The sequence below is a fragment of the Ambystoma mexicanum genome, chromosome 3q (assembly GCF_040938575.1).
Source record: "Ambystoma mexicanum isolate Mex_15411 chromosome 3q, UKY_AmexF1_1, whole genome shotgun sequence".
In the NCBI taxonomy this organism is placed as follows: Eukaryota; Metazoa; Chordata; class Amphibia; order Caudata; family Ambystomatidae; genus Ambystoma; species Ambystoma mexicanum.
In genome coordinates, this window is record NC_090926.1 from 350,317,844 (window position 1) to 350,336,526 (window position 18,683).

The 18,683-nt window shown below is 45.7% G+C and overlaps 1 protein-coding gene across 1 annotated transcript in view; it reads right to left on the reverse strand.

Moving 5' to 3' along the window:
• Positions 1-18,683, reverse strand: part of GALNT10 (polypeptide N-acetylgalactosaminyltransferase 10) — a 1,380,999-nt gene that overhangs the window by 664,212 nt on the left and 698,104 nt on the right. Inside the window, exons 5-6 of the mRNA XM_069653980.1 lie at positions 9,848-10,033; positions 9,336-9,519 (exon numbers count right to left, since the gene is read on the reverse strand). Coding sequence (XP_069510081.1) covers positions 9,336-9,519; positions 9,848-10,033 — 370 coding nt within the window. The remainder of the gene's footprint in view (positions 1-9,335; positions 9,520-9,847; positions 10,034-18,683) is intronic.

Consider the following 18,683-nt stretch of genomic DNA (forward strand, 5'->3'; position numbering starts at 1 on the left):
ACAACGAATCATTCGAGGGAGGCCGATTGCCAGACACGCTCAGAGAAGCGCTGATCGTACCACTGCCCAAGCCTAACAAGCCGAGACAACACTGTGGATCGTACAGACCGCTGTCGATGTTAAACCAAGACAGTAAGATTCTGACAGCGGTCTTGGCGGATAGGCTGCGCAAGGTCATCGGCAGGCTGATACACTCGGATCAGACAGGTTATGTCCCTGGCAGGAACATAACTCATAATCACAGGCGGCTCCACCGAGTGATAGAAGAAGGGAACAGAAGAGATGAGGAAATGGCAGTGATCTCCCTAGACGCAGTTAAGGCGTTTGATTCGGTGAGGTGGCCATGGCTGTTTGCGGTCCTGAGGGAATATGGGTTTGGGCCAGGCTATATCAGATGGGCGAGACTACTGTATAGCCAGCCTGCGGCTAGGGTGCGTACAGGATCAGTGATATCCGACAAGTGGCACCTAAGTAGGGGTACTAGGCAGGGATGTCCTTGGTCCCCGATGTTATACATATTGGCCTTGGAACCCTTAGCGGTATATCTTAGACAGCAATATGACCTGGTGGGCATCGAGGTGGGAGGAAAGAGCCATTTGATATCCTTATATGCCGATGACCTGCTGCTGTACCTAAAGTATCCTGAAGAGAACCTCCAGTATGTTTTGGAGGTCATGCAGAAGTATGCCGAATTGTCCGGCATAGCGGTTAATCCTGACAAGTCGAGCATGTTCCCTCTAGGGTACTATTCGAGGGTCCCCACGGAACGCTTACCGGTATTGCCCGTGCCTTGGGCAGCCGAGTCCTTCCGATACCTCGGAATAGACATATATCACACTGTGAGAAACGAACATCTGCACAACACCGAGGTTGCTGTGGATAAAATCCGTGCGTCTATGCGATTTTGGGAAAAACTGCCGCTAGCGATGATAGGGCGAGGGGCGTTGCTTAAAATGGTTGTCTTGCCTAGACTGCTGCATTTCTTCAATAACATACCATACTTAATAGCTAGGAAGTTCTTTACCAAACTCGACAGTATGTGCAGGGACTTCCTATGGCACGGCACTCGCAACCGAGTGGCGCTGTGGAAGCTACAAAACTTCTACGACAAAGGAGGAATTAAATTACCACATTTTGAGGCCTATTATGTAGCGAGCCAATTGCAATATGTTACACAGTGGCTCTCTGATGAGGAATCTCCCGAGTCCAGATTGGTTGGGACAGATTGCACCCCGTTTTATTTGAAGGAGATTATCTGGGTCACTAGACAAGACTTAAACCTTTGCCCTGGTATGCTGTTACTTGGGTGGAAAATGTGGCGTAGAGCATGCCGGTTATTGGAAAGCCCGGATCCGTGTTCGCCGCAGGTGCCACTGGTTGCCTTGACTGCGGGGGATGGTCAACTTAGAAAATTGATCAGAATGTACTGGGAACCAGTTGGGTTGGCCACGTTAGGAGATATATGGCAAGATGGGGCCATCAAGGATTTTGCAGACTTAGAAGAAGAAGCTGGGTTACATGGGGGCCAATATGTTACATACTTCAGGTTGGTACAGATTATCCGAAAATCTTGGCCTGAGACGGTGTTAGCGGAGGATCCGGATGCCCTGATTGACACAATATATGACATATCAGAGGGCGGACACGAGATCTCCAGATTGTACGAGGTGGTGATGTCCCGAGTGGGAAAGGACTTGACAGACTTGAGACTGGAATGGGAAATGGAGGTGGGGGTTCAGATGACGGATGGGATGTGGGAACGGGCTCTGGGATATCATAAAAAAGTGTCCAGGAATGCTAGATTACAGCAAATCCAACTATATATCACACACAGAGCGTATTTGACCCCCAAGAGAATAGCTAGGTTTGCTAACTCGAGCAGGCAAGCATGCCCGAAGTGTAACGAGGAGAACGCGGACATGACGCATATGTTCTGGTCCTGCCCAGTAATTGAAGTCTTCTGGGGAGAAGTGTCACAGAAGTTGGCTGACAAAGGGGTCTCGATAAGCATTGACACGACCTGGGCTTGCCTTCTGGGGGGGTTCTCCAGACCAAAGAACACCAGACATCTGGGGAAACTGAGAGACCTAGCGTACATACTCGCTAAGAGGAGGATAGCTATGAACTGGAAGCAATGCCGCAAACCAAGGATAGAGATGTGGTGGAGGGATCTCCAAAAATGGGCGGAGGCTGAAACCAGGGTCTGGCAAGAGGCATGCAGTAAATGCGGGGAGGAGGATGTGGGCAACCTAGTAGCCTGGAGGTCATTAATTACTGGTCTGTTTGGGGTACGAGGAGAATCTACTGCCTCGGAGGAGGAAGTCACCCGGCCACACCAGGTCGATACGGAACTACCCTGTGGATGAGCTCTTGGGGGGGAGGGGGGGAGTGTAGTGTTGTGCTTTGTTAAGTGTTTCATTGGTTTATTGTGTATAATGTCACAAGTTTGTTTATACTGTTTTCACTTAAAATAAAATAAAAATATTTAAAAAAAAAAAAAAAGAAATAATATAGGACACAGAAAAGCGATGGGAAAAATCGTTTTGCTACACCTAATAAAAACAGGCAGGGCTTTGGGGTTTTGGTTAGAGCACAATGGTAAATTCGGTTTTTGGATTAGGGTCACTGGTGCAATGCGAGACAGAAAAGCAATGGGAAATTTGTTTTGCCACAACAGGTATGGCTTATGGCGTTTTGATCGGAGCACAATGGATACAAAGGGGCAATTTCGTTTTGCACCTTGCATATGCAAAGGCACTACACCAGGCTTCACACTTCTGATTTAAAATAAATGGGATCAAAGGGGAATTTCGTTTTGCACCCTGCGCACACACGTGAAAGCAGGGCTTTGGATTAATTCTTTGGGCAAATCTTTATGTCTATACTGGTTCAAAACACACTGGGGAAAAAAGTTGTTGGTTTTGAATGCCAACAATCAGCTCCCGTGATATCAATAGGGGAATTAATTGATTTATTTTGAATAAACATTCTAGGGATCTACACAGACTAACAGGATATTGTCAATGGGGGAATTACTAAAACAATGCTGGAAGAATATAGGGCCTACACATTCTATGCCTTTGGGGTGGTCTTACTTACAGGGGAGGCCTGGAACTGGGCATCAGGGATCATCAGGGCACCGCTGGGACAGCAAGGGGGTGGGGGGGGGTCAGTCAAGGGTCTCCCCTCTTTCCTCCTATGTCTCCTGTTTCCAATATAAGATTTAGGCCTCTCTGCTGGGATGTTTCTCAGCAAATTTCAGCAGCAGGTTCGATCTCGGAATTAGTGGAAGATCCCCAGCTCTAATGCAAACTAATCTATTTATAGTGCAAATGACATCACGAACTTGTCATGATTCTCCCGAAAGGGATTGGTTGATGATCACTACCCACCTCCCACCCGTGCGCTGATAGGACAAGGGGATAGGGGAGGGGGGATTTAGGAGATGTGTGAGAGGAGAGAGCTTCATCATCCCACTTTGACAGGTGGGCTTGGCATGCTTAGAGCTCACAAAATATATCAACATGGCGAGTACCCTTAATTTTCAAACCTTTACATGTATGAATATATTTGTAGGTGCTACACTATAAGGCACATCAGATGAGGGTAGTCTGGAGTCTGCACATCCTTCCTGTGCAGAGATAGTTTTTCTTCATTTACTCAGGAGCCAGATCAGTGAAAAATATGCCACTTTACAGTCATATTAATTATTACCAGCATGCTTTTACCAACTTTAGCATCCACTGGAATCAAGGGAAGGCCCAAATCACATTTTCATTAATAACTTTAGTTGTGTTTATCCCACCAAAACAGTTTTAGCATGGTTAGAAGGGGGTGATTGACACCTTTAATAAAAGCCTGGAATGACCGTTGTGACATGTATGCTGCCCCTTTTATGCAATACAATTTATTTCTCCCATTTTAATCAAACTGCAGTTTCACAAGTCTCTTCCACTCCTACCACCACCATTTTTTAAGTTTCATTTCTCTTTTTAGCCATGTGACTAGCAGAGCCAGGTCTGTGTTTAGCTTACCTTACCCCTTAAAGGCATGTGCGGGCCTTGTAACGGCTCCTAATGGACACTTTTGGGCTTTGTGATGTCAAGGTCAATCCTGCTGCAAAAACAGAGATGGGCTTATCTGGTATTCACCCATTTCTGATCTAAGGCATGTCAATCTTTCTTGTATTTTTAAAGAACAGTTCTGATTGATTATGACAACCAGGCCTGTCTTCAGGACAGCAACGGGAGGTCCTGGAGCTAGTTTCATGTTGGGAGAAATCACCAGCAGCACATAGCCTTTTAAACTCACACAATTGCTGTTAAATGACATCTTATAAAGGCACATAATTTCAACATAGATGAGTGTCACGTTTAAATTGATCTTTGTATAATGCTGTATCTGGGAACACCACGTTCACACTTTGCATTTCTCTTAGCAGATTGTCAATTTGGAGGGAAAAACAAAAATGACATTCCATTATTTAATTTACATGCAATGCTCCGTTTCATGTCAGCTGCTTGGAGCACAATTCTGGTATCCCATTGAAGATACTGTGCACTGCGGTTTCTTTATATGCCAGTGCAGCTCTCCATAGATTGTCAGCGACAAGTCTCCCTTTTCCTTCCTGAAAGGCATTGCGCACATCTTAGTATTTGCGGATTTAGGCCCACTTTCATTCCTTTATGATTTAGGTTCCATAGGGCTTATGGTCAGACCTCATTTTTGTGCTGGCCTTATATTTCGGTGAGCGCTCATAACTGACTCTGACCTCTGTATTTCCGGCATCCAAGGGCTATATTTCACTCCACAACATTAGAAATAACACATGCATTGTAACAATATATCTGCAGCCACCAGGTTGTTTTTAAGCACATTATAAAATGAACCAAAAATCCCAAATGTAAAAAGCTAGGGCGATTCAAAGATATTCCCATTGAACTGCATTATGAGATGCTTTGTGCAATTTTAAAAAGTCACAGAATTCAAAAGGAAAACTGTTTCCAATTACTGATGGTCTGAAGGACTGATCACTTTTCCCAACAACAAATGGGCAAAAAGGGAAGGGAAGTCAAGGTGAAGGCTTGTCTTCCCTTCAAAAAGTCAGACAGGTTCAAAAACCGAGCAAAATGAAACAGGGAAACTGGAGGGCATGTTGCAAAAAGGGAAATCTTTCTTAACTGTTCATATAGGTGGGGTGTGGGCTGTCATTTTGCAGTAATAATTGCCACCATATTTGCCTTTTTATGCTGGTTTTGTTGCCAAAAGAGCCGAAATATTTTTTTTAAATATCTTTATTCATTTTAAACTTATAACAGTAAAAATACAGCAACACAAATAAACATACTTCAATTCCATTTTCCCCCCTTAACTTCCCTTCCCTTCCCCCACCCACCCACAACTGCCTGTTTATAGTTTGCAATTTTATATCCCGTTTTCCGATGACCTCCTGTGCGGTCTGTACTGCATTTTTGCCCTTAGTTTGATTAAACAATGTTACCACCAGAGCAACCCACTGCAGAATGTCAGTTCCCACTTTTGTTTCTGTTCTCAAAGTGCCTTCTTCCACACACCCGTTTCTGCTTTTGCCCATTTCCTCATGTCTTCCCACCATCTCTCAATGCTCGGACTCGTAGGGGCTTTCCACTGTATTGCTATGCTGCCTTTTGCCAGTATATAAATTAGGTCTTTGATCTGGACCATGGTTTTATGCTTAGTGCTTCTCTTAAAGAGTCGCAACATACATGCCTCTGGGGTTTGGATATCCAGGTTAATACCCCCTGGGGCCATTTACTTGGCTACCCCCTTCCAAAAGTATTGTATTTTATGACATTCCCAGAACCTGTGTATGATGCAGAGGTTCTCCCCTTTACACTTGGGACAGGCCCGATTACCCCCTCACTCCCGATCTTTGCTATTGAAGAGCGGAAATAATTCTTTACATGAACATACTGAAAAAAAGAAATGCTTCCAATGTTCCTAGACAGTATAGAAATAACATTTTGAGAAAAAGAGGAATGCAGAATTAATGATGAAATTGTGAACAAATCATGAGCATGGAGTATATATGAAGTATATGGTGCAGGAATCGATTAACATGGTGACTAACATGTTTGAATCACGTTTTTTAATAACTGTACAGGGTGAGCAAGAAAATGAAGATTCAGCTAGAAGCAAGCTACATTGAGGGACAGAACATATTTGAATTTAATACAATTAAAATAAATAAGAATTGTACACGAGAGCACAAAAGACGGGTAGGAGAAACTGAGAGAACCAACAGTATATTATTGTTAGGCGATCCTCAGCACATCAGGCCTCCCCACATCAGAACACTGCTCACATCCCCCAAACATCTCCACCCCAGCTTCGAGGCTCAAGGGATTCGGTGAACCCACAGAACCGAAAACACCGTACCTTCTTTGGTGTACGGGCTCGTTTACAACCTTTCCTGCATTGGCAACTGCCTTGGAGGATGTATCGCAGAAAGGACGGCGTTACGTCATCACGTCGGTCACGTGATACAGTGTGGCGTTCCTCACGTGATCTTGGTGGACGTCACATGGCCCAGAGACGTCACATGACCCAGGGGCACACAGTATAAAGATCTGAGAGGCAGGACGATCATTGCTTCTCAGCTGGCTTCCGACCCTGTTTGGCGTTTATACCTGCTCCTTGCTACCTCGACCACGGAACTCTATCTTGGACTCTCTTGGACACCCTTTGTACCTTTGCCTGGAACTGTTTACCTGTTGCCGGATATTTGGACTGCACATCGACTTGTCTTTGGATCATCCCTGAATACCTTGCTGTACTTCTACGCCCAAGTCAAGCCCTATCTTACAGGTGGCCCACCTGGATCCACGCTTACCTGCGGTTCTACCACTCCAGGGACCGCTGTATCTTGTTGAGCCTCGAACCTCCCTACTAGGTTTCCTGGGTCTCCCTTACACCAGATAGGTAAGACACTTTAGATTCTTTTGTTTACCTGCCTGTATTGTGATTGCCTGGTGCTTAACCTCATTCCTTCTTGACAGCAGCATCGGTGTTCCAGAGGCTCCGTGGATCTGGGAAGACATCTCTCACCTGTGGCCTCAAGGGTCGCACAGCGGGTTTCTATATTGTTCCCCTATGCGTCACTTGGGGACGGAGGTCTCATCGGTCTACACGACACTCAAGTCAGAACAATTATGCTCTCTCCAGGCCACTGGGACGAGCAGTGAAGCACTGTAGCCATGATCAGTGATATTGCACAGTTAGGCCATGATAAGCTACAATTAGTTGGCAAAGAATTACAAAGACCAGAAGACGGATGTTGGTTTCTGCTGGGGACACTGGCGCTCGCGCACAGCGATGTCAGACAGCACACATGATGGCTTCACATGCTTGCCTGAGAACCGGAATGTATGTCCTATGGTTGCTGCTTTGGAGGCTGTGTCTCATTATGTGTGATGGCACGATCTGCTGCGGGCAGCGATTGTGTTGCATGGCTAGGCAGAGCACAATTGTACAGATCCAGCATTGTGCGTTAAGCTATGCCCCTCAAGGTTGTAGGATATTACGTGAGGAAGCGTTCCTTTCAAATGTGGCCAACCATCTTGTGTATGATTCTTATTGTGTAAAACTAAAGCCAGAGACTTCTGCTTGGGCATTTCGGGCGGGGCACCATTTTGGGATGGTAAACTCTTGTCGGTTTCTCTGTCCATTTCTCTGGAGCTGAAAATAAATAAACCCGATACTGTTGCTGTGCTAATTGATTTGGATGCATTGGGTGGTCATACACAACATTGTCTGACATCTTCAGCACACAATCTAAAAATGTTTCATCATGGTTTGAACAATCATCAAGACATGGTTTTGGTCTAGAGGAGGCATAAAGCTTATGTTGAAGACCATGAGCCATGATCACTTTTTGAAACCTCATGGTTTTTGGACTCTATGCTTACATTGTAGATAATAAGCATGGAGGTGCCACAAACCACAGGTAGAATGTTTTGAAAAATAACTTGGAAAAGCAGTGTTTTCAGGTATAGTGATTTGGAAAGGATTTACTACATCTACTTGCATTTTCTAAGGTATGTCGACTTCTTGTTTCTTAAGACATACCAGCCATATGTCACAACTTGGCAATGTGAGAAAAGAAAAAAGTCCCAAACTACCAGCCATTAGCCAAGTCACCTGGGTATGATCAAACCATGCATTCCTGCAGTCAACATCTACTACCGTACTCAATGCCTTGGTCCTATCCCACAATGACAGTGGAATCACACTACTCAATGGAATTGCATGGCCATACTTGCACTGTAAGAATAGATTCCAGGCAGCTGCACATCCAATCAGGCCTTGAAGAAACAAACCAATGTCTCCATATGGAGGGATTTACACACCAACTCCCACCAGCACAAATCCACTTTAAAACGTACTGTAATTTGCAATATAGGTGATACATTTTAAAATCCAGACTCAAGAGTTTCTGTACCACACAATCACATTGCACGACACGATAAATCCAGAGCTCACTCAAAGAAATAGGAAGCATGTCTTCACAATGCACATGCCCAGCCAATGGAACAACATCGTCCTGACTCCATGAATTCTCCCCCACACAGCAGGCTTGCAAAAGCCCAGGAAGGAATTATTTAAAATCCACCCACACCCCCGATGTCCTTCTAGAAAGGAGAAGTATTGAGCAGTAATGCTTTTTAAACAGAGTTGTTGACTAGGCTGCAAACCAAGAGGGACAAGGAAAAAAAAGGGCATATATAACATTTTGCTTCGGTCTCCTACAGGCATATTCAATCAGAATAAATGCACATTTGAATCTGTGAAGTTTAATGGTCAGTTAGGGCACATAATGTGCACTTGAAACAGTTTAGTAAACTCAAGCAACATCTAAATAAGAATGGATCACGTTTAAAAATGAATGTTTTTGCAGACTAATCGTGGGAAAGGACTAGAAACAATGGACTCAAGTGTTCAATGAAATCTGTGGTCAAGAAAAAACTAACCTTGAAGAGAAAGGAAAAAATATAGGACGTTGACAAAAAAAGCTGACTTTGAAAACTGAGAAATATGGTCTCAAAAGTCTCTGCAGGCAACAACACATGTGAATATCCAGTGGACATTGTGTGAGGGTGGCAAAAAGGAAAACTGAAGTTGCACTGAAAGACTGAGCTTGCCTATAGATATTTCAATTAAAGAGGCATAAAATAAAATCCGAAGTGCAAAAAAGAACACATTTAAAAACACCCTTTACCTCCCACCTAACTTGCAACCTCTAGAAATGCATTTTAAATTGATCAGTCTGAATTCTGCAAAAAGGACCAAGCACTCACTCGAAAGGCTCACTGGGGTCAGAGTTCTGCATTTCCGTAGGGATGGGGATGCGCTTGTAATACATTTCCCAGTCAAACGCTCCGCGCATGGCATCTCCAGCCTGGGTGTCATAGCCAAAGTGGTCATGGTCAACTACGTCTATCATTGGGCACACAATCGTCTTGCGGTTCCGAGCAATACGGTCTAGTGGAGATGAGGAGGGTACAGAAAAAGAAAGGGCCATAAGGCATAAACATACATGCAACGTTATTTGCACCAAAGACATTAAGCATGTAAAAGCTGCAATGGTACGTGTCTTTCAGTCTGATTGAGTGAAATCAAGTGCACAACACACTAACGCGCGATAGCGAAGTCCATACAAAGGCATAGCATTTTCTAGAGTGAATTGGCACCCACAAGGAATTCATGCAAAAACATAACACTGCTAAATCAATCAAAGCCCTACATCTTTTGCTATACACACTACTCAGGAGCCAATCCTGTGCTTCTACTGGTGCTCAATTAAACATACCTAGTAGTGGCGGTAACCAGTTCACGTTGGCTTCACAGTGAGAATCCAGAAAGGTGATTACTTCCCCAACAGCCTCCTGGGCGCCCAACATCCGTGTCCTGATCAGTCCTTCTCTCTTCTTGGTCCGAACTATTCTCACCTTAGGCAAGTCTGCCATGTAATCCTCCAAGCGTTGCTTTAGATGTTCTGTTAAAAGGGGAGAAAAATCAAGTGTCATAATAAAACCAAATGCAAACTTGCCAAGTGCTGATGGTATATTAGTGCTGCTCAGAGCCCAGTCCATTAAACCATACAAGGACATTGTTGAACATCTAGAACTCCAGATTTATATTCTTAAAGTGGTTGGAACAGTAAAGGTCTTAACACTTAGTCCATCAGTCCTACATATGACTAACCAGGTAATCGGGTACAGGAGTAGCCACAAAGCACTTTACAAACAACACAGCCCCAACGAGGATGGGACTTTCTGCTGCTTAGCTCACAGCCACCATTCCCCTGAAGAGCATCAGTTCAGTCTGTGTTTGCATCACCCAAAAAAAGAAGAATATTATGGCCAGGGCCAGTAAATGGGATGCCCAATGGGGAATTTGAATAAGTGAGATGATGGGTGAATAAATTAGGTATTAATATGGCAATTAACTCTTATACAATAGTCTGTCCGAGTCCCTTCAATCCCAAGCATGAGAATATTCACAAACATGAACTGCTGTACGTTCAAACATACAATCTAGCCCAACACGCGTTTGAGCCAAGGGTGGACTGGCCTATAGGGAACTCTGGAGATTTCCCGGTGGGCCTCTGCACCGTGGGCCTCTTTTCTGTGGTACTTCCAAATTTTCTCATAGGAAAAGCATTGGGCTTGCTGAAAATTAGTCAAATGGGGCCACTTTGAAGTTTATTTCCAGGGCCTCTTTTGGTCCCCAGTAATTGTTTCCAGGGCCTTTTTTAGCTCCCAGTCCTGCCCTGGACTTTGAGCATGGCTTGACCAAACATAGCACTAGCCGTTATCCTTTTCTAGATCCACTCTACACTATACAGAGTCAGGCTATGGACCAGCAAGCATTTAAATTCTCTTAACAATATTCCCTGCTGCTACTGCTCAAACCTCTTCTAAATGTATTTGCAAATTTGCAACAATCAAGGCACCGATCTCCTTTCTCTGGAGTCGCATTACTCGGGGCATCAGTCTGCACACCTGAAATATCTATTTACAAAGCCTGCTAAAAAAAGCCACAGGTTTTCTCCGATTCTGATTTAATGAAGTTTAAGTACTTAAGCAGGAGCGTTTTTTGTAAAATAAATACAAATAAATTAAGGCCAGTAAAATTTTTGACCCCCTGAAAAGTGGTCATACACTCCAAAATACTTGCAGCCATATTACCAGTACTGCATGCACAGATTCCCAGTTATCCATGTTCTGTACTCAACAGATGGAGCAGTCAGGAGTGTTCTAATACTATGGAAGGGAGGTTCACACAATTACACATTCAGGAGTAATCCTGTGAGGAGAATGTCAGATAATTGGGTAATTATCCCAGAGAAATGAAGGATTGGACAGTCAGTCGAAATATAAAATGGTATGAGCAGATTACCACATTTATGCTAATCTCCCCTGTGGGATGCACTTTTCCTGTCCATCAGCGCCTGGTAATTTTTGGAAAGTGGTTTGTCCCCTACAATTTGCTCATTGTGCTTAATATCAAGGCTTGTCAAATCTGCAGGCGGACCACGATACCCAAACATTTCTGCCAGTCTTCAAAAAGTCAAAGTGTCTTACAGAGTTACATGGAGATTTATTCCTGCACCCAATTTAGAAAGAATTCACATTTATTTAACATCTTTAGTCCATCGCGCCACAAGCCCGCAGGCCTCAGGGCGCACAAACAAAGAAAAGACAGACCCAAAGAATCCTAAACAATAAACTGCAGGCAGGGATCTGAGGGAAACTGGGACCAAGCACGGGGTCAGGCAGGCATACCGGAGGAAACAAAGTAATGCTAATCCGGTGAAAGTAGTACATTTTCAAGACCTTCTTAACCTTTAGCGGTGTGTCGGTCAGTATGATGCTGGGTGGCAGTGCATTCCAGGCACAGGGACCGTGAGAATTAAAACTGCCGTTGCCAGCTCGAACCTATGTTGGATTAATCTCAGATGATGTTGTGATCTGAGTGAACGACTTGGGGTGTATGACTGAATACGCACCTTCAGATATTCCAGGGCAGCATTGACCACACATTTTGAGTTCGTGTTAGAATTTTCTGGATAATACGATGTTTCACTGGTAGCCAGTATAATGCCCTTCTATCCATGGTAATATGAGAGTGTCTGGCAAGACCAGTGGCGGCCCGCACTGCACCATTCTGGGTAACCTGAAGCATAGCTATAACAGAAACGGCACAACCGGCAAGCAAGCTGTTACTGTAATCCAGCTGAGTGTTCACAAGAACAGAGAAAAAAATTGCCAGATTCTCTTGAGTGAGAAAAGGTTGTATGTTGTATAGCAGCTTGTTTATCAGACAACAGGCAGATCTGACAGCAGCCACATGTTGACGCATGCAGAGTTCATAACTTTTTTGTGTACGGCAATGGGCGTGTCCATGATTATAAACTTAGCGTACTCTCCTGGCAGGGATCTCAATTTATAACTTGGGGCGATGATGAGAAGCTCCATTTCACTTGCGTTTAACACCAATGAGTTTACAGCCATCCAAATGGGGATGGACCTGTAAATAGGCTAGAGTTCTAGAGAACATGAGTTCTGTGGACCTCAAACTCTTAATACTGAGAATGTGATGACAATTTGAGTGTTGTCAGCATAGTTAGCCACCAGCACACCCAGGCTGAGGAGCAAGAGCAGAAAGGGGATCATATAGATGTTAAACAGCATAGGAGCGATGCAAGACCCCACGGGACACCACATACGATAAGGGCAGGGGCAGAGGAAACATTGCTCACACCAACTCGTGCGGTTCTTGGACCCAAAAATTATGAGACACAGAGAGCAGCTTTAGGTGAGCAGCCCGCAACTGATTGAAGTCTTTCAGCTAAGAGATCATGATCTACAAGATAAAAGGCCAAAGACAAATCCAGCAACATCAAAGCTGGTAAGAGCCCTGCTCCAGGTTCTCAAGTAAATTGGCTTGAAGATCCAGCATAGCCGTCTCAGTGCCGAAGCCCTTCCTGAATCCAGATTGACAAGGGAGAAGAATATTGTGGGTCTCGATGTGATTCTGAAGTTGCAAATGTGACCCATCATCCAGAACCTTTAATAAAAACGGCACATTAGTAATAGGCAGGTAATTATCTGGGGAAAAGGGGTCCAGAGATTCCTTTTTTAATAAGGGGGTTACCCAAGCCTCTTTTAAAAAGAGGGGGACACTACCTTCAATGAAAGAGCGATTAAGGAGTTTAGTGACACACAGGCTTAAGGTTTCTCGACATTCGATGAACAGGCTCGCCGGACGAGCTTAGTTTAGTTTATTCATTTATAAAGCGCACCGAACCCAAAGGTGTCTAGGCGCATAGGTTACAACAGTGAACAGAGTTAAAGAACGACAGTAATGGCAATTAGGTAAAAAACAGTGAGAGTATGCACATAATAGAAGCATGTAAAACAGTGAAGATATGTACAATGTGTATGATACAGTGGTGCAGTTATAGGTAGTTGCATGGCACATGTTTATTCTTGTGAAAGTAGCCAGCTTTTTACTTTCTTTCTAAAGCAAAAGAAGGAAGGTATGTTCCTAAGAAGTGTAGGTAGTGAGTTCCAGAGTTTAGGGGCTTGTACGGGGAAGCTACTGCCTCCTGATATCTGCAGGTTAAATCTCTGAATTCGAAGAAAATTCTGGAGGGTTGATCTGGTTGGGCAGGCAGTGGTGTTCTTCATGATTTTGCAAGTCAGGTATTTGGGGGCCATGTTAGCTAGACATTTGTGTGCGAGACCTAGTACCTTGCTGGAGATTCTGCTCTTGGACAGCCATTGGAGGTTGCGCCTGGTAGCTGATATATGATGCGATTTAGGAATGTTGAGGGCTGCTCGGATGGTGTTATTTTGGAGTGTTATAGTTTAGTTAAATTTTTTTGAGAAGATCCTATGTAGAGGGCGTTACAGGAATCAAGTTTGGCCATGACCAGCGCACTGGCCAGAGTCAGGCAGTTGGCGGAAGTCTGGAACGGTCTACAGGAGTTTATTAATTTGCACGTGTATGCCATGGCTGATGCAGATGCATTGACATGTCTGTTCAAGGTTAGGGAATAGTCTAGATAGAAGCCCAAGGTTTTAACTTCTTTAGAGACCTTTATGATAACTTCTTTAGAGACCTTTATGATATTGCCATCGATGTTAAAAGCTTTGAAGTTGTTGTCCAGTTTTTTCAGCTTCGTTTGGGAGCCGATGAGTAGTTCCGTTTTGTCATCATTTAGGCAGAGGCCGTGTGTGGCCAGCCACGCCTGGATGACCAGATAGATTTTGTTTAGTAGTTTGGAATCTAGGTCGTAGTTCCCAGACATGGGGATGAGTATCTTCTGCTTAAATTTGTGTAGGTGACACCCAAATAGTCAAGATGGGAATAGTTTCTTACCTGTAACTCCATTTCTCCAGCATTGGTATCTTTCATGGATTCACATGCTTAGAATATTCCCCGTCGTCAGGCTGGGAATCCCCGGTACATTATATAGACCCTTTCCCGTAGGAAAACTTTTTCGACGCTTATGCGTCCTACCCACCTCGTTTTGTATCATGCGTGCCCGCGCCGTCAGGACGCCATGATATAAATACAGGACCCGCCTCCGCGCTCCCTCAGATTTCAGCCCCCAAAGTAGTGGGGGAACCAGTTTGCATGCTCAGGGGAGGCAGGCGGGCGCATGTGAATCCATGAAAGATACCAATGCTGGAGAAATGGAGTTACAGGTAAGAAACTATTCCCTTCTCCAGCATTGGATCTTTCATGGATTCACATGCTTAGAATAGATTACATAGCAGTACCATCCCGAAAAGAGGAGGCGTGCATGCAAAACCACATATTTTTCTCACAATGCCCGTTCCCTATGGTCGTGTACACATCAGCCATTGTTAACATAGAAAACGAACAATATGCAATCATAATTGCCACAAGATCTAACCCCTCAACCGGAGCTTACCTTATTGGAATAGGTGTTGAAGCACCGCCTGTCCCATCCGAGTATCTTCAGCATGTTGTTGTGACAGGCAGTAATGGCGGGTAAAAGTGTGTGTAGCCGCCCAGGTAGCCGCCATGCAGATGTCCCCCAGAGGGACTCCAGACCACAGCGCCGTCGACGATGCCGCCGCTCTAGTTGAATGAGCTCTTGGGCGTCGCAGAAGAGGCTTCCCAGCCTTGGAATGGCAGTACGAAATGGTAGACGATACCCATCTTGACAGTCCTTGCTTTGAAATGGCTTTGCCTTTAGCACCCAAACCATAAGCCACGAACAACTGGCTCGTTTTCCTGAAAGGTTGCGCGCGATGAAGATAAAACTTGAGAGCCCTTTTCACGTCCAATGTGTGTAACGTGCGCTCCGCTCCCGAGCATGGCTCTGGAAAAAACGTAGGTAAGACAATAGAGGAATGTTTATGGAACACTGAAGGAGCTTTCGGTATGAACTGTGGGTTAGTGGCTAGGACCACCTTGTTCTTGAAAAATCTTAAGTATGGTGGGTCTACCATTAGAGCTTGGATTTCCGAAATACGTCGGGCTGAAGTGATGGCCACCAGGAAGGCCAATTTCCACGACAAAAACTTTAGAGACGATGATGACATTGGTTCAAAAGGAGGTTTCATAAGAGACGCTAACACAAGATTGAGGCTCCACGCCGGAGGAAATTTCTTCTCGGCAGGGAAACTCCGAAACAAACCTTTAAGGAAGTGCTTAATCAGGCGGTCGCTGAATATTGGTGCGGAATGTCGCTGACGTGTAAATCTGGAGATGGCGGCCAGGTGTACTTTTATCGACGACACCGATAGGCCCTTTTGAGCTAAGAACAGCAAGTATGGAAGGAGCTGTTCCGGCGTAATCGACTGCGGAACCAAACCTGGTTGATCCACACACCACTGACAGAAACTCCTCCATTTGTACGAGTATGAAGTGTTTGTGGAAGGTGCTCTTGCCGCCTGCAGAATACGACGACACTCCTCCGGAATCGTTAGCTGACCAAATTCGGCGAAGTCAGGAGCCAGGCCGTCAACTTGAGGCTGTCCGGGTCGTGATGCCAAACGATACCCTCCTGTCGAGACAGAAGGTTGGGGATCTTCCGGAACCTCAATGGCTCCTCCGCCGCTAGGTGCAGCAGGTCTGAAAACCACACCTGTCTGGCCCAATACGGGGCCACCAGAATCACCCGACATGGGTACTTGAGGATCCACTGCAACGTCCTCCGGATAAGAGGAAATGGAGGGAATGCGTACAGGAATTTGTTCGTCCATGGGAAGGAGAACGCATCCCCCAGCGAGCCCTGCTGAGGCCATCTGCTTGCGTACTGCGGGCATTTCCTGTTGTCCTTCGTCGCGAACAGATCGATGGAAGAATGTCCCCACTTCTTGAATACGTGTTGTAGTTGCTGGTCATTCAGCACCCATTCGTGAACTTCGTTCATTTCCCTGCTGAGGGCATCGGCCTCCACATTTCTCACACCTGGCAGGTGGAACGCCAAGATTTGCATGTTGTGTTGCAGGGCCCAATGCCAGATTTTCTGTGCCTCCGTCGACAGGGACCTGGAACGTGTTCCTCCTTGTTTCCTTAGGTAAAACATTGTAGTCGCGTTGTCCGTCATGACACGCACCACAGAGTCCCTCAATTGAGGAAGAAAGGATTTCAGAGCCCACCGCACTGCTCTCAGTTCTAGCAGGTTGATATGCAGGGAGGACTCTTGTAACGACCACCGGCCTTGCACCTGCAACGTATCCAGATGAGCTCCCCATCCGCTCAGCGATGCATCCGTCACCACCGTCTTCTGGAACTCCGGTTCCACCATGGGCATTCCTTTCGTTAGATGAGTAGGAACTCTCCACCAACAGAGTGCTTGTACCAGTTGTTCGTCGACGACCAGTCTGTCGGACCAGCGACCTTGGCTCTGCGCCCAACGGTCCGCTAGAAATTCCTGGCAAGGCCTCATAAACAGACGGCAGTTGTTTATCAACGTAATACAGTATGACATTGTCCCTAGCAGGGACATGTATTTGCGCACCGACACCCTGGTACCGCATCTCCATTCCGACGCCTTGCTTTGTAGCTTCTGTATTCTTTCGCTGGATGGTCTTACAAGGCTTGTGTGCGTATGAAACTCCGCTCCTAGAAAGACCAAGGTCCTCGAAGGCTCTACGGAGGACTTGCTGAAGTTTATCGCGAAGCCCAGCTCCTGTAAGAGGGACATCGTGGCCCCCAGACTGTTTCGTGTTTGTTCCATGGACGAACCTCTGACCAGCCAGTCGTCTAGATAGGGATAGACATGGTGACCGTCCTTTCTTAAATGGGCCGCTATAGGGGCCAAACACTTGGTGAACGTCCTGGGGGAGGACTTGAGACCGAACGGGAGGACCTTGAACTGAAAATGCTTTCGCCCGACGACGAACCTTAAATATCTCCTGTGTCGTGGACGTATTGGGATATGAAAATATGCGTCCTGAAGGTCTAGCGACGACAGATAATCCATGGGTTGCACTGACCTGATAACCTCCTGGAGCTTTAGCATTTTGAATTTTAAGCTCTTTAGCCATTTGTTGAGTACCCTCAGGTCGAGAATGGGCCTCCATTTTCCATTTGGCTTCTTGACAACGAAGAACCGGGAATAAACCCCTTGTCCTTCCTGTGCCACAGGAACCCGTTCTACCGCTCCTTTTTGCAGCATAAGCGCCACCTCCTGTCGTAGAACTCGAAGGTGGGGCTGGGACAAAAACACTGGCGGAAGACATGGAGGCTTGTTTTTGAATTGTAGCGCATGATCCATGCGAATCGTGTCCAGAACCCATCGATCTGTGGTGATGCATTTCCATTGGTCGATATGATGAGAGACTCGACCCCCCAGGACGTTTCGAAGGCCGTCACTGGTTGCTGGTTTGCTTGTCCTTCGTCGACGAGGGACCCGAGCCGCGTCGTCTGGAGGCTTGATAATCTCTGCCTCTACGTGCCGACTGGGATGCACGTCTGTAACCTTGTGAGGAGTATGAGGGCCTGTTAAATCCACGGTCCCTAGAGGCTCCAAAGTGGGAGTTTCCAGAAGCACCCCTGAAGGTGCGAAAAGAGCGAAAACTTCTACCTGTCTGGAGGGCGCCGAGAGACCTAGCGGTATCCGTGTCTTCTTTCATCCCCTTCAAGGCTTCATCTACCTTATCTCCAAACAGATGTTCTCCTTCACATGGCATGTCTAGGACTTTGAACTGGACTTCAGGTCTGAAAGTAGTACATTTGAGCCACGCTTGTCGACGGAGTACTACACCATGATTGATTTGTTTAAACCCAGACTCTGCTAGGTCAACCGCAATATTAATTGCGTGGTTCGAGGCCTCCTCACCATCTCGTACTAGCAACATGGCTGCTTTACGATGTTCTTCCGGCAGATGTTCTAGGATAGGGGCTATTTTATGCCACATCTCCCTATCGTATCGTGATACAATCGCCAAGGAGTTGGCTGCTCTTACCGTCGTGGCGCCGACTGAGAGCACCTTTTTTCCAAAGGCGTCCTGCCTCCTAGCCTCGCTTTCTGGTGGGGTTGAACATTTTTGCTGTACTCTGGCCTTCCTAGCCGCTGCCGCCGATACCACAGAGTCTAACAGAGGCTGTGATGTTAGACATTTTGGAGTGGACTCCGGAGCTTTAAACTTTTT